Source organism: Pogona vitticeps, chromosome 1 (assembly GCF_051106095.1).
Source record: "Pogona vitticeps strain Pit_001003342236 chromosome 1, PviZW2.1, whole genome shotgun sequence".
Classification (NCBI taxonomy): Eukaryota; Metazoa; Chordata; class Lepidosauria; order Squamata; family Agamidae; genus Pogona; species Pogona vitticeps.
In genome coordinates, this window is record NC_135783.1 from 220,272,331 (window position 1) to 220,289,907 (window position 17,577).

The 17,577-nt window shown below is 38.9% G+C and overlaps 1 protein-coding gene across 3 annotated transcripts in view; it reads right to left on the reverse strand.

Annotated features, from left to right (window-relative positions):
• ARHGAP15 (Rho GTPase activating protein 15) overlaps positions 1-17,577 on the reverse strand; it is a 541,978-nt gene that overhangs the window by 203,825 nt on the left and 320,576 nt on the right. For all 3 annotated transcript variants that reach the window (XM_020784230.3, XM_020784231.3, XM_020784228.3), the window contains exon 9: positions 5,109-5,231. In XM_020784230.3, coding sequence (XP_020639889.3) covers positions 5,109-5,231 — 123 coding nt within the window. The remainder of the gene's footprint in view (positions 1-5,108; positions 5,232-17,577) is intronic.

Below are 17,577 nucleotides of genomic sequence, written 5' to 3' on the forward strand. Positions count from 1 at the left end.
ATAGACTGAAAGCACACAAGTTTATAGTATCAGATAATTTCATTCTGATGTGTTACTTTGATAACAACTGCATGTGATCAATTCAATTCTAACATACGACAATCTTTCCCACAGGTTTTCTAGGTACAAAGTACTCAGATGTGGTTTTACCATTCCCTTCTCTTTTGGGGGGGGGAAATTGGGACTCTCTAACTTGCCCAAGGCTACACAAGTTAGCTTTTATCCCAGAAAGGACAGTGGGAGATTGAGTTTATGACCTCTGGCTCTGCAGTGTGGCACCCAGTTCACTGAGCTATCCAGACAGCTTCTATACATATTTCAGTTTGCAGGGGTTGAGCAGGACTGTTGAGGACAGGAGATCACTCATTCATTGGTCACCATAGGTCAGAGACAACTTGACAGCACATAACAACAGACTTTCATAGACCAAATCCCCACCTCATCTGACATTATTCCCCCAATCAGTAGTTTATTATATACACATTTAGGGGCCTGAGGGAGAATTATAACCATCAAGGTTAGAGGCAACCAAAATGCAAAAAGCTCAAAAGCAAAAAGAACCCCATGTCTGTTTCCACAATGGTGACCATTAAAAAACAGTACTTGGATAGTGTGGTTGTGCAGATCCCCTTGCACAGATAAGCTGTCCCCAATGGTAACCCTAAGACACACATATGCCGAAGGTTCCTGGAATGTTGGATTAGGTAGTTAAACAAAAGTGAATATTGTTTTTTAAAAAGTAAACTTGCCGGGTTTTATTTAGTCATATCTGTCAAAGTATTTTTGATGGGTTGTTGTTAAAATATATCTTGACTTTTGGCTGTTTACAAATTTTGTTTTATTTTAGATTGGTTTGTCTTTTCATAACTCTGATCCGTTCTTTCTTTGTTTGTTGTAGTTATTACTGTTTGTGGCTTTTTAATTTTTATTTTATCCTACCTTTAGGAGAAACACAGCAAGTACCTAAATAGATAGACAGATGTAAAGAAGTTTTAGCTCTCACTTGAAAATTTGTCACTTGGCAGATAGTTATTAGCAGGCATGTTATCTCTCTTGGCAAATAATTCCGGTAATATATATATATATTTAAAAAGGTATGAAAATCCTCCATCCAGCTCTTTTCTGCACCATAAAAATATGAGAGAAAAGACATACACAAAAAAGAGAGAGGAAATAAACAATTTCTCAAGACATTTAATTCACCTATAAAAAATTAAATAGATGCTTTCTAGGACATGAAATTTGGCCAACTCTTTTATTTTTAATCTGTGTCGTTCTATTTTGCTACTTAAAAATGTTTTAATACAAGCCTTAAAAAAATTAACATTTAAAAGTGCTCTCTGTCAGGGTAAGCACTGCAACTGTATTTTATAACATTTTAACAGATTAAGGGATAAACTCTACTGAAGACAATGAAGGCACCTTATCAAATGAGCATTTCACATAGACTTACTGGAGATTGGAATTAAGCTCTGCTAACGAATCTTAACTCATTTGCATGGCCGGGACCTAATCCTAATGAAGCTTCATGGTAAGAAACTAACATGCTTTTTCTCTTGCAAAACATTCCAGTGCTCCTGAAACCATACTTTTTTTTTTTTTAAAGGCCCAGCTTGTATGGCAAAGCATGATATTTCATGACAGAGTGTGCAACATAATAAGCATCCTTTTCCACAAATAAGAAAGAGGCTGTGTGAGTAAATGAGAATTCTAAAGCAAGAATGTCTGGAAATACATACATCTGCTTTTCCTTCGGAGACACATTAAAGGATAGATTTGAGTTATGCTAATGAATCTGGATTTGTTAGCAGGGATCACATCTGATCCCTATGTAACACCAAAGGAGATTCATCAGCTACACATTATTAAACTAAAATGAAGGTTTTCGCCCCCAGAAACTGAAAGCCAATAAATTAGAGTTCAAGCTTCAACTATCTTACCTCAGCATCAAAAATAAAGCACAGTGATGTATAGCAGACGTGCGCAACTAGTGACACACCCAGCCCACCCTCTGTTTCTGCATTTCTCAGGGAAGCATGGGGTTTGTTAAGCCACATACTGCGGTGCATGGCTGGTGAGTTTTTAGCCTGGCAGGTCACTAGTTGTGCATCCCTAATAAAAACCTATTGTAAAGTGGCCAGAGAACATTTGTAAACAAAGTATCAGTATTTGAAAACAAACTCTCTTTTTTTTCTAATTTATGTAAATTATGTTTTATATATATATATATATTATATATATATATATATATATATATATATATATATATATATATATATATATGTTTTATGTGTTGTAAGCCGCCTAGAGTGGTCGTAATTGACCAGATAGGCGGGGTATCAATCAATCAATCAATCAATCAATCAATCAATCAATCAATCAATCAATATTATCAGAATAGCTGGCAAGAGGAAAATGTTTAGATGGTTATAGGAATTAGGTACACAATGAAGCGGGAGGGGGGGAATTGAATGGAGGTGGAAATCCTTCAGGGCTGAAGAGAGGACTGAAAGGGAAGAAGTTGAACAATCTCAATTTGCCCCCAGCATCACATTGAATTTAGGCCTTTACCTTAAACAGGGCTGCCCTCTGAAACATAAGGCACATGGCCACCTTAAATGCACATCTGTACATATTTATCTGAGATGTAATGCCAATGAACTCACTAGGACTTGCATAAAATGTCACTTTTTTTGGAAATGTTTATTTTTGAAAAACAACAACAACACCCCAAAATATCTAATAACAGAAAACCACAAATGTAATTATACGAATCAAGTGCTCCACCACCACTGGGACCATTTGGAGATATAGCCAGTCTTTCCTAACTTTATGGAGCCCCATTACTCCTCCAAAACTGAATTGACTCTTCCAAAGGTGCACATTCCTTCCCATTTAATATAAAATCAATAAATTCTTCCCACATATCTATAAAATATTCTTATCAAATGCCTTTTTACTTTAATATTACATGTTAACTGATCATTAATAGCTATACTGTACCTCAAATCTTTTTAAACCATTCACTTAACTGAAAATAGTACTTGTTTTCCAAGTCCTAGCTACCATTCATCTTGCTGCTATTAATACATTTAAATTTTATAATTTAGTTGTCTAATTACATTGCTCCTTCTCAAATATTGATTAAAGTGCTATTCTTGGACACACCTCTAGTTGTTTCATTTATTTCCTTGAAAACTAACTGCCAAAATATCAATATATTCTCACCACATATGAACGTAAGTACCTATTTTCTGACATCCTCTCCAACACAACTTGGAGTAATTAGCATCTCGTTGATCTGAAATGTCACCCTTTGGATCCCAACAAGACAGTACTACCTGGCTAATTTAAAACATGGCATCATAATCCAAATTATATTAAAAACATGTTTTCTAACTATTTAAGCATTTATTGCAAACTGTAAGGTGTAAACAATTTACATCTGGCTAGAGTGTATATGTATGCAAAGATAGACTAGTTCTAATTTTCTTCCCATATCGAGAGTCTACAAGATATCTTGCCTGCTTACAGGGTAAGAATAATAATTTTGCAACCTCTCCTCTAGCAAGGATTTGTGAGATAGCTTTTATACTGTTGGTGTAACATTTCATCCAACCATAATTCAGAGGGAAAAAAATTAAACTGCAACGAAAGAACCTGCAAAATTATTACATTAATATGATTCCTATGACTTCAATGGGATTGCACCAATGTAAGCGGTCCCTATAAACAGCCTCAGTGGATGAGAGGAAGGCAGGAAGTAAATGAATTCCCACTTTTATTCTATTTGATTGACCTTCCATATTTCTGCCCTCTGTGGAGCTGCCCTCATTTGCACTGGTTAAAGCCCTTCCATTAGTTCAAAATTGCTGGAACACAACCAGAACATCCAGCATACTATGGCAGCGCACAGCTGGTGCCAAAGAGCCCTTTAACTACCTAATTTACATGAGCAGTTGTGCTTTCAACACATCCTGAGTGGTGGCTAGGCAAATTTGACATGAAGAATTTTATGAAATGAGATAAAAGCCATGCGTGCTCAAACAATGCAGACTTTTCATAATATTCAAGCAGGTCCATTTGAAGAAAATACTGTAATAAGATGAGTATATTTTTTAAGAGCTAACACCCATGCATAACAAAATGTGCCCAAACTCTGGATCTCCATCATAGATGGGATGATGGTACATGGAGCAAAAGGCTCATAGGGATCTGTGTCATTGAGGACTGTACTGTATGGTTCCATGCACCAGTTTTGTTTTGTGCATCCAAGGGAAACTACTCACTGCATAGTGCATTTCCTGTCACAAAGAACAGGAAAGTATGAGATTATGTGGCCTCCTGTTCACTGTTAGGATACCATTAGTCTTTGGCATGATTACTATGTGCACATAGAGACAAATCTACTCTATTGTAAACTGGTTGGATGAGATCAGTTTGTGAGTATTCTTTTCTTTTATCAAGCTGCTGGCTTCTTCAAGGAAGCTAATGCAAAAGCTCTACAGGTATTTGCCCAAAGCAGCTTATGGAATCAACAGAGAGGATGGGAATGGAGCTGTGGTACCTACTGGCCCCATGACTAACCTGGAAGTATGAAAGCAAACGCTTAGGGTCAAAAAACTGAAGCCCTTAAAGTAACTATTTTTATTTTGGGATCTCAGAATTATAGCTATAACTATTTTCTTTTTTTTAAAAAAATTATGTCTCAAGTGTCGATATGTGGGTATCATTGATCACACAGGAAAGATTTGGCATAGTGTTCAGTGGAGCCCCTTCGCCACAATCCTTCATACCACATATCCTTTTCAGATGGACCCCGTTGCATGAACAATGCAGTGTCATATTGAACAGAGAAGTAGGTCTGTGATCATCTACATTACATACATATATCTGATTATCACTATGCAAGATCTGAAGGCAGATGGGAACAGGGAGAAACGGGGCTCTAATGAATCCTTTAAGAATTACCTTGAAAATGTTTTGTAAAGCCTTTTAACAGTGGATGACACCCAACATAAGAAGAAATAAAATCTCCTAAGGAACAGGGCCATTTTAAGGAAACATTTTTCTCTCTCTGACACACACCATTCAAGAAGAAAACACACCTTTAATGATCCCCTTTTCTTGTAAAGTTCTCAGGGAAGGTCTTCGAGTGATAAACTTCTTTAATCTGCTTTTAACTCGATTTATCTCAGTTGTATCAGAAATGCTGTAGTTCAGTCTGAAAACTGAAAGGGAAAAACAAAGAAAAGTTGTAATCAATTGTACATTTTAATATGGGAAGGCTTGCTAGAAATCACTCCCTCTCTCTGTGGTGGCAGGGGATGGTCTGTATCTTCTATCCCGGAGTCTCATTTGTGGGATGATCCAAGCAGAAACTAATTACGAATAAACATGGTAAGTTGAGAGAGTCATATTAGTAATGGGTTGTGTTACTGATAACTATCAATAACTTGTGTAAATTTTGAATGCATCCCAAAAGTTCATATTTGCAGAACACGGTTCTCCAGTTGGTGTTTATAAATTCCTGGAGAAATAAATTTGAAGTACAGTATGGACAATATTACAATATTGGGAGAAGCCTAAGAATCTTTGCCATCACTGTACAACAAAGTACTCTGTACTGATTGGAAAGATGTCCACATATAAAAGTAACAGCAGAATCATATGCAAGTTTATAAAGAAATAAGCTCCGTGATATTCAAAGGTGCTGATATCCAAGGATGTTTCCCTGGCCTCAAAGGACATCGGAAGAATACAAAATGAGAATGAGATCTGCTCGAAGATGCAAGCCTAGTAAAGTTCATATTATTTATCCCACATATTTATTCCCTCTCTTTAGGGACTGGTCATTCCAAGATCTGGAAGAGAGACTACTGAACTCAAAAAGGAAATTTAATTAAGCAACATTTTGAGGATGCTTTGAAAGAGCTCATTTGACAATTTACTGATGTGAGACTGGCATATATTTGTGATTTAAGTATTCTTCATGAATTATTTTAACAATGAATTACGGGTATTCTAATTAAAGGTTTGCAAAGAGAAAGAATTGTACCCTCCATCTGTGGATACATATCTTTTATGCAGATCTATGAAGCAAGATCGAGAGCCCTTCAGTACACCATTCCTGAAGGCTTTGAGTAACACTCCTGGCCCAATTTGTGTTCCAAGCACATTCAGTCCTTTTCATTACAAGAAAACTACTCATGATGCAACAGGTTCCAAATCAAAAATAGAGACATATGACATGATTTATTTAGAAAGGGAATAAAAAGAGCATTTGTTAATTTGGGGAAAATAAAATGGTACATTAAAAGATGCCCTTTCCCTGAAACCAAGGCAAGTCCAAGAGGCCTCCTTAAGAAGATAATTCGGGAATATTGTGATTTACACTACCAACTGAACAGTAAGCACCAAAATAGAACAAAAAAGCAGATTTCATTTTGTTGCTCTCTGGGAATCAAAACGTGTCAGAGTCTCCATTTTAAATAAATACAACATATCCAATTAAGGAGAACAGCATTTAAACACAAGCCTATGATAATCAGAGCATACTTTGCTTCTGATTTCACTACTGATTTGAACAGAGGACTGTTCCATTTTCCCACAGCACTGAACTGACCCCGCACATATTTCGGCAAGCTAGTAATCACAAAGGATGTACAAAAGGACACTTTTACTGGAACATTCACAGCATGGGACAATAATCCATCACTTACAAAAATACAAAATTCGTATTTTAGTGGTAGCATTCTTAGGATGATACATCATAGAATACAGAGATCAGTGTTCAATTAATGGCTGGCGCTTTTGTTTGTGTTCTATTTTAGAACTTCTGGGTTCAAATGGAAACAACCCTTGGCAGTGATATGTAAAAATTCCAAGTCATTCACTCTTACTGTATAAAAGGAAACAGATTAATGTTTCTGAGGCCACAAGTTTGGTGGCACACTAAAAGAAGAAAACGATAAAGAAAACACATTTTGTTTTTCGGGTGTTTAATAACTTTGTTTCACCTTGTACACAGTTGTACATCTGCACATAATTTAAACGCACATAGAGCTGGATACCTGGATCTAAACAGATTGTATTTAAATATCCTATTTAAATGAGTAGGATTTTAAAAATAATAATAACAATAATAAATGCCAGAAAGGCTAGCTGGCTAGCAGTTAACAGCATTCCCATATGGTGGTGAATATGGCACTTACACTCCGCCCCCATCCCCTGGTGTGGGACATGGAGATGAGAGATGGGAACTTTGCAGTCCCCAGGGCTATTGTTTGAAAACACTGTCCCGGAAATTTGGCCAAGAAGAGGTGAAAGGAAGGGCAAATAAAAGCGGGAAACCACAAAACTTTCTTTACCTTCTTTTTCAGATTACAAAATCATATGGATTTCACAGGCTGAAATCCAATGGAAAAAAAACACTAAAAATCTAAAGAAGAGGCTCCCCCCCCCCATTTGAGTTAACCTAAAAAGTCCCATCCATATCTGACACCTCTGGGTTCCGAAAAAGCCCATAGTCCTCAGTGAGAAGGATTATGATTTGAGCCAGATTTCCAAACATGTTAATAACACAAATCCACTGTAGTCTACACATTTGTATGGGAAGCACTGTGATGAAGGGCAAGTATTTGCAGGACTGAATGGTCTGGAGTATAGTGAGAAAACTGCTTTGTTCCAATCCACTGATCAGTTTGTTAACATTTTAAATCACTGAAATTTCTGACAGAACAATATTGCATGAGTCCCATAGCAATGCCAATAATATTGGTAGTAATTATGTAACTTAGACCTCTGAACAGGCAAACTCCATCTCTTCAACACTTTTCCCAAATCACTGTAGTGGTACTCTAAACATCGCTGGGTAAGTCAGGTCATAACCACACTTACTGAGTTCATGGTATTGAGGACACAGAACATCCATTAATTTCTGAGCTTCTTTTATCAGTTTCCATTTGGAAATTTTGACTGGGGAACTATAAAAATGGATAATCTAATTTTAAATGTTCTCAAGAAACATTCTATTTATCAATTCTTGATGTTGGGTAACAATATTTTTGTTACTTCGCATCCATAAATATTCTGGAGAACAATTTTGACATCTGTTTCACGAAACGGTCTGACAATGATCCATCCTTTATTTCCATGTGATTCTGAATTTATCTGCACAACACAGGAAGATCATTTTGATTCATGTCAACTGCCATGGCCACAGAACCCTGTGGAACCCTGGGGTTTGCTGCTTGGAAATTTATTCCTAATTTTTTAGACAGCTCTTTTGCACACCCCTGGTTAACAGCATCAGAGCTCCCTGGCAGTCAGGATAAATGCACATCCCAGGATTCCATTGGATGGAGTCATAACTATTGAAGAAGAATCAAGCTGATATGACTTTGGCACAGATGAATGCCCTGTGGTCAACAAACTTTAGAACATGGGTTCAAGGCAAATGTGCTACATTACAATAACTCCTGTATGTTCTTTCATATTCTCTCAGATCATCATGTTTGTTCTGAAGACTTTTATTTCACAGTCTACCAAACATTTATCCTAAACCTCATGGGTTTATTACCTGTGATTAATTCTGCCCAGTACAACGTTATCGCACTACTTTGGACATGTGTTGAGAACATTGGTTTTTGAAGAACTCTCCATTAATGACTTTCTGAACTGTGACAATGGATATTGACAGTGCTTGTCAGACTAAAGCACTATTGATTGTCTCACATCATGTGTATAGCAAAACCAATTTCTTTCAAGTGCTGCTTTCCTAACTGAAATACATTAGAGCAATGCCTATCAGTTCATTATGATGTCCAAAATTATAACAGGGAATGCATCCAAAAAAGAATCGACTCCACAAAATATGTGAGCTTTAGTGTAAGAACCTAACGAATTATAATTTATTTAAAAAGTTCTGAAAACCTCAAAGCCCTTCAAGGGGTCTGATTAAGATTTTCTGAAATGTCTCTTTAGAAGGGCATGTTCTTAGAATCAGTCTCATTCGCGGCAAAATTCTTGTGTAGTTATCCTCACTGGGTCTCTTCTAATGCAACAACTACACGCATTCAGAAGATGTGTGAAATGTTGCACAGAAGGGAACTCTCTAATGACCATGAGGGATGCAGGTATATCATCTATGGAGTCTAGACACCTTACTCCTTTTGGACAAGCTTGGAGGCAGAGAAACATTCTGGATCTGTAGTCTCACAAAACTACCACTACTGCAGGCATTTCTCTGGGTGTGTACTTCTGTGCACGCACACTGCAGCTCTCAGTATGGAGAACAGGTGATGCGAGGAACTGATCTGTTTCCATCTGTGCACATGGATCTGCTAACTCTCTAGAGGTTGAGCTACTTGCAGGCTGCTTGAATCCCTGCTTGGACATCCATTGAGCATCTTGGCTTGCCTACAGTATCTGCCCGGCTCTCACTCCCACAAAGACTCAGCCACAGCCTCTAATCTAATCATGAGCTGCCTGCTACACCCCTTACTAACTAGACTAAAAACCCAGTTATGTTCACCCCATGGCATTTTCAAGCATATGCTGATGACAGAATCCAACCAACCAGTACTGCAACCTGAGTCTCCTGGAGGAAAGAATAGGAAAATAGTATGGTCTCAATTAGGCATTTTTACTTTCCAACATGACCAGCGATTAACCTGCAATGAAGGAACTAGAATAGATTGTCAACTGTAAGAATGTGTTGCTGGAGAACAAGACCAGGAGCTGTGTAGACTCTTGTATTCCCAGTCACCATGTATAGGTGTGAAAGCTGGACAGTTAAGAAAGCTGCCAGGAAAAAAAAAATTATTCATTTGAGGAGAGTTTTGCAGATACCCTGGACTGTCGGAAAGACAAACAAGTGGGTCTTAGGTTAAATCAAGCCTGAACTATCTCTGGAGGTAAAATGTTGAAACTGAGCTGTCCTACTTTGTGCATATCATGAGAAAACAGGGTTCTCAGGAAAAGACAACCATGCTGGGAAAGTTCAAAGGCAGCAGGAAAAAGAGGAAGACTAAATATGAGATGAACTGACTTCCTAAAGGAAGCTACAGACTTGAGTCTACAAGAGCTGACTTGGGCTCCTGATGACAGGACATTTTTGAGATTGCTCATTCATGGAAACACAATAAGTCAGAAGTGACTTGACAATAGCAGCAACAACAGCATGACCAGCATGTTGGCAACTATTCTAAGCTTTGAAAAGAGTTAGAGTAAGGAAACTCTTAGAAACAACAGACAAAGTACACATATTGCCTGCAGAAGGCCCAGTCCCTCCATATTCTGCTGTTCTGATGTCAAGAGTCTGACTGTTCAAAATTACTGCAGTCCCATCTATTCTCTACTGCAGGTGCCAAAGGGAAAAGCTTGGTGAGATAGAAACAGCTTCTCGGCTGTGCCACATCTTCTCCTTGACCACATCTATTCATTTAATAGCAACTGATTGCAGCCACTAGATCTGCAAAGGACACATGTAGGATGCCATTTTCTCACAAAACCAGAGCCTTCTCCGAGCTAGTAAGGATGCCAAATCTTTGTTGTTTCCGCAAATCAATGCTGACACATAATCAGCATTTATCTTAATTAGCCCTGAAATATGTGAGAAGAGTGACAGAATGACACTTATCACTGAACAAATATACTGACAGCAAGTAAAGCAGGAAAGCCAAGAGACAAGTATGAGTGTGATTGGCTAGGAGACACACTGAAAATCAAGGCCTGGTCATCACACATCTATATTGTGAGGGAATCAAAGGTTGCAATATAGCTGAGCATAAATCTTCTTGAATGTGTTCAGACACTCTTTCCCTACAAGATGAGCCCACAGCAGCCAAGATGAATTGTGGAAGAAAAGAAAAAGGGGAGGGGGGGGAAAACAATGATTATATGTTCTGAATCTGTATAATTTTACAGTAATATGACAGCTTAACAACTTAAATGGCCAATACTGTCATTATACTTCTTGTGCATTCGTAGTAAAGACTCAGTAAAATTATGGTGTCTTTTTCATTTTGCATTATGTTTTTTGCATGAATCACTCATGGGCAGGTTTTTCTTGTAATTGTAGTGTTTGTCCTTGCTGCAAGACGACTGCCGAGACTTTTCAAAACAAACACTCTCCTTGAAACTCATCATGGCATGTTTTCAATATGCCACTGCTGGCAGAGCATTCTAGTAGACAACAACATTCAAGCTCTAGGTGTTTTGTTTGTTTTTGATGACTATCTACATCTATTTCAATTTGGCCTTAGGTCTCATGCTTGGACAGAGGCTGCCTTGCTCCTTCTGGAGTGGGTACTGAACACGGGACTGTATCAGACTGTATCCCCATTGGTTTTGCTGGGGTTCTCTGTAGCGTTTGATAGTGTTGTTGACCATGGATCTGGATAGTTTGACTTGGAGACACTATTTTCCAATGTTTTTAATGTTTCTTGAGAGAGAAAATACTACATACCTTTCAAAGGATTTCATCTGCAAATCAAACTAGATTATATGCTTGTCACATTTAGAAGTAGTGCTTCATCAGTTGGTGAACTATGTTTATTAGCCATAGCTTGTGTCTTGCCTCATCACTGTACCTTGCAAACCAGTATACTTTGTTTTGTGGCATTAACTAGAAGGCAAACAAGGGCTTAATTTACAAATCTGATTGCTGAAGAATATTCTTAGGCATTCTTCAGTCTCAAGAGACTATGGTAACGTGCTCTGTATCGAGGACTTGGAACAGCATCTAGTGTGGCTGAAAAGGCCAATTCGAGAGTGACAATCCCTTCCACTCTGGAGACAAATACAATCTGTCCCCTCTCCAGCTCCCTGATTTTGGTGCTTCTGGGACTGCCTCTTTGCCTCGGCCTGCTGGATAAGGGTCTCTTCAAATTGGGAGAGGCTGTGATACACCGCCTGCCTCCAGGCTGAACGCTCAGATGTTAGGGTTTCCCATCTGTTGAGGTCCATTTCCAAGGCCTTCAGATCCTGCTTGCAGATGTCCTTGTATCACAGCTGTGGTCTCCCTCTGGGGCAATTTCCCCGCACTAATTCTCCATACAGGAGATCTTTTGGAATCCGAACATCAGCCATTCTCACAACATGCCCAAGCCAACGTAGACGTAGAAGAATATTTATCTCAGGAAATCATATTGTGGTAGGAAAACTGTCCTATGGATTCCTCTCAATGTCTAGTTTGACTACATGCTATTCACAATTTATCATGCAAGAACAGGTATAGACTGAACTAGGGACAGAGTAATTAGCATATTTCCATCCCAAATATGTTTTGCATTTTTTCATTCAAAAGTTTATTCCATCCTATATCTGCTTTAATTTTGTACATTTTAAAAGTTTGCAAAAAATGTGTATGTATACACAGTCTTCTATTTTTGATACATACTTAGCCACAAAATATGGATTTCTAGTGCACTTCTTTTTATCAAAGTACAAATTTATAAACATGTTTCATCCTGAAATAACATTTTGCACCGTTTGGTAGTTGAAAAAAAAAAAAAACCAGCGAAGGACTGCACCACAAAATTTTGACAAGTGCAGCTTCTAAAGGGTAATTCTGTTGTGCTTTACCTGATGAGCTTAGTATAGATCAGGTCAGTTTATGCTATAATGCAAAAACATCAGCTTCCTCAAGCATTCCTAAATTGAAGCAATTTGTTTCATTATTCAGGCAAACAGAACTGGGGCCAAGATTCTCAGCTGACCCTTTGGAAGTGCATATTATTTGGATTTCACTCCGATAAGCACTGAAAACCTTAGATGCTTATCCAAAGCTTATCTTGTCTTTGAAACTTCTTTTTCTCCCTCAAGAGCTCTAACATATAAGCAAGCTCTGTAGCAAACAGAAACTGAACATTTACAAAAAAAAAAAACAGGAAAAAAGAAGAAAGAAAACTCTATTATCAGGAAACGGCACCTGATGACAACATACACATGGTAAGCAGTTAAGCATCAAAGCCTAAGCAAAGTGTTTTCAAGAAAAACAACATCAAAACATGTTTGAAATCCAAGAGGAGAGAAAAATGTTAAGTAGAATGTTATAAATGCAATTAAACAATCAGTGCTTGACATCAGAAGTCTGCCAAGCTCCAAATGAGTAACGAGAACCAGAGAGCAGAGGCCACTGCTTTAGAAGCTTCTAAACCTTTATGAAGGTTTAAAGTATTTTTTAAAGGGATACTTTTTCATGATCAACATACTCCTACATCTGGCAACTATTGTCCAATTCAGGTGCTTGATACAAACAAACAAACAAACAAGGTTATAGAACTACCATGATTGGTCAACCTGATAAGGCTGGATTCTGATCATGGTAGCTCTACCACCTTATTTTTCCAAACACAGACAATTGTGCTCAATATCTAAAGGTCTACCATATGTCCAGGCATATGAGCACATTTAAGAATGAGGCTTACAGGTATGCTCATGTCTTTCTGTAGCCTTTTAGCCCTACATGCAAGTATTCAAAGCCTTATGTAGTTCTGAGATGTGACTAGACAATTTTCAAGAGCAGTCACTTTCTAGTCCCATGTACAGTATTTGTCTCTCAAGAGACGGTGTCCCTTGGGACTCCCAACAGTTTCCACACAATATATAGCATAAACATTGTAACAAAAGTACACACTAGCATACTTAACCTGAATAGTGGGCTGTACGTACTGCTTCATAGAAGACAGTCACCATGTCAAAGTTTGTCAGGAAACAGTCCTCTATTTGAAGTGTTCTTGGTTTGAAAGGATGTTTCATCTAAATCCAGTTTAAAAGCAGAGGTTGAGGATATGGCCCACTCCAGATCCTGCAGGGCGGGGTGGGTAAAAATTGGCAATTGGCTCTCTGAAACTTGTCTATACACAGTGCATAGAATTAAGCGAGATGGCTCTGCTACCTTCTCTATTGTTTATTACTCTTGTTATCATCTTACTGGATTATTTTAAATGCTTCACTTTGCTTCTACTGGAAGAAGTAAAATCATGAGCTAGAGAGCTGTGTCAAACTCAGTAAAAAGTCAGAAACATTGGACAAAATCCAGCATCACACAAGTGGACTTCCATTTGAATACTAGAGTATCCGTGTTTCTCCTTCTCCCATCAGCCTCTCCATGCCTGCTCTCAGATTTGCTCCTTATGGTTCCCCCTGCCCCCCAATCTCTTTGGAACACATTTTTGAGCATGCAGAGGACATCCCCTTCTGGGCTGAGAGAAACAATTTATTTGATTGTACACAGTAATTGGATTCAACACACAGAAACAACAAGCATCAAAGCTACAGAGCCCCATGAAGGGCATTAACTTGGACTAGATTGGTGTGAGAAATTAGAAAGTTGTGTCTGCTTGTTCACCATCCACGGAGAAACAGCATTTGGGGAAGAGAAGGAGGAAGAGCCAAGGAGGTAGCAGCAAAAGCTACCACCATTTTATACCATGTTAAAAACTGCTTGAGGCACTGGAATGTAAATCCTTTGTCCTATTCTTGCGTACAACAGCAAGTGAATACTATCTTTTTTCCTCATCAAGAACTTAGGTTGTGTTGTCATTGATAATCATTTTGGTATTTGCCAGAAAAGCCAAAATGCTCTTCCATATTTACCCCAGAGGGGAGAAATGGTGTAACTCACAATGGCTAATTACCCCAGTGGCGCTTAGTCACTGGGAGTTACACTGTTTCCCTCCTGCTGATGTAAATATGGAAGAGCAGCCTTTACTAGGGACTTGTTAATTAGTAGCAAACAGGAGCTTGGCTATGCCATTTCCATTCAGCTGGCATAAGTACAGAACATGGTTTTTAGTCAATTTTTAATGGTGCAACTTGCACTAATCAGAATAATTAATTTTGGGGATCAAATTGCACCAATCAAAACAACTAAAATTGTGTAACTGACTAAAATAGTTACTGCTTTGGACGTTTAATGACAAAGCATTGGATGGGGTTTTTGCATGATTTTAATGAATCAACTAGTCCTTCTGTTCTTGCAGTATGTGTACTTTGCTTCACAAAGAGAAAATAAACTCATTTTCAACAGATACATTTTGTTCAAATTGCAGAAACATCTAGAGTGGAGGGGGGAAAATCACTTATCTGAGCCTTCTGTTGTTGAAAGCATAAAATCTCTCCAGCAGCTGATGAAAAGACTTGGTGTATAAGTAGAAACAACCTGTCTCATCAACAGTGAGTAAAGCAGTAGAATTTCTTCACCACCCTATTTAAACATCGTATTTCAGGCTATCATGAAAAGCAGCAATTTAGTTTCTTATTCAATTTTACTTCCAGGTACAGGGAGAAGTGCTTGTGGGATGTTTTTGCCCCATGTCAACATAGGCTTCCTGTGCTATTCACTTTGGGTTGGGTGGCACAGTTTATTTTTCAACCATGGAGAGCAAAATGCTTTAGGTTCTTCCTGAAGTCTACACAGCTATTTAGGTTGCATTGGATATGGTTACAATATCTATGCCATCATCTAGTATCACCACAGAAGTGGAAAAAAGTTTTCTTTGGGGATGGTATGTATCCTAGCAAATTCCTGTGTCTTTGTTTCACATCATCTACTCTACACCTGGTGAACCCAGAGATGATATTTGTTTACAAAACAGCAACAAAAAGGACAAAGAAGCCAATACACATGCTCCGCGAAAGAGGGCAGAACAGTACTATTTGCTGACTTGCTTACTTTGATTATATGCCACCTTTTTCCTAGAACTGGGATTCAACCTGAATTACAATCTAGTTTTTAAAAATGATAGAAATTAAAATGCAATGGCCAAAATCATGTTTTTAGTATAGTGTAAATGATGTACTTTTTGGCAACAAATTGTTGTACATTATAAAGTCAATGTAAACATTAGTTTTTGCACACTGAATTAGGGAATTTGCTACTCAGCTGATAATGTCTACACAAAATTCATTACTTGCAACAAAAGATTATACTACTTACACCACTCCAGCAATGTAATTTGAGGCAATAAATTACAAATGTTAGAATGGAATTAAACTTATTTTATTAAAATATACTTAGAACACTTTAAAGAGGGACATGGTGGTGCTGCGGGTTAAACTGCAGAAGCCTCTGTGCTGCAGGATCAGAAAACCAACAGAAAACCAAGATTGAATCCACATGACGGCGTGAGCTCCCGTCCCTTATCCCAATCACTGCCAACCTAGCAGTTTGAAAGCATGTAAAAAGGCAAGTAGATAAATAGGTACCACCATGGTGGGAAGGTAACAGCATTCTGTGTCTAGTTGTGCTGGCCACGTGATCACAGAAACTGTCTTCAGACAAACGCTGGCTCTACAGCTTGGAAACGGGGATGAGCACTGCGCTCTAGAGTCAGACACAACTGGACTAAATGTCAAGAGGAACCTTTACCTTAGAACAGTGGTTCTTAACCTTGGGTTACTCAGGTGTTTTTGAACTGCAACTCCCAGAAACCCCAGCTAGCATGGCTGGTGGTGAAGGCTTCTGGGAGTTGCAGTCCAAAAACACCTGAATAATCCAAGGTTAAGAACCACTGCCTTAGAACACTTTAAAACTCCTAATTACAATAGTAATAACAGTTTGCCTCACTCCCACAAAGAGAAAATCAGCACATCAGCTAAAAATAGGGACCTAGATTTACCTGGGACCCCTCCAGTTATTGACAGAGTAGCAGCCATGGGACAACTGCAAGAAACTAAGGGGGAGGCATGTCAGGGTTCAGTAGAAGAGGCACCAGGACCCAGTCCAGACCAAGACCACTGCAGCAAGGTAGAGCCAACCGCGCAGCCCAAGCAGAGACCAACCAGCAAAGGGTTTGAGTCCAAACAGCAGTCGAGTAAAAGGAAGATGCAAATAATGGTCAGGCAGTCCAGGGATCAAAGCCAGGAGGAACTGTATCAAGGCAGCAGGGTCCAGAGATGCAGGGTCCAGGAACAACAACACAACCACACCCATTGCTCAGGCAAAGGCCTGCAGGAAAGGCCTGTTCTTATATAGCCCAGTCCTCAGCTTCCACAAGTGGCACTCCTGAGGCAACAACTACAGGGAAAGGACCCAATCCTGCAATCCTTAGAGCAGTTTCCCCAGAGAGATGGGGTCAATTCTGCCTGCACTAAGGTTGCCAGGTTCCAGCAAGGCCCCAGTCCTGACAGTGCCCCCTTCAAAAAAGCAAAAGGGGAGTCCTCACCCCTAATTATAGCCAAGGTTTATCTGGGTGCTGCCGATGGAAGGCCCACAGGTTGGCTGGTGCATGGATGTTCTCTATTGGTTCCCAGAAAGGCTCTTCAGGGCCATAATCTTTCCAGTCCACCAGATAATGCAGTCTCCCTCGAATGCGTTTGGAGTCGAGAAATCTGGCAACCTCAAATTCCTCGTGGTCCTGAACCTGCACAGGTTGAGGCGGTGCAGTCTGCCATCCAGGGAATGGAATTGCTGTAAATGGCTTCAGCAGGGACACATGGAACACAGGGTGGATCCAGAGGTGTGCTGGAAGATCCAGCTCATAAATTACTGGGTTGATCTGTCATGTGACACGGAAAGGCCCTTGAAATTTATAATCTAATTTAGCAGATGGGCGTGGAGAATGGCAA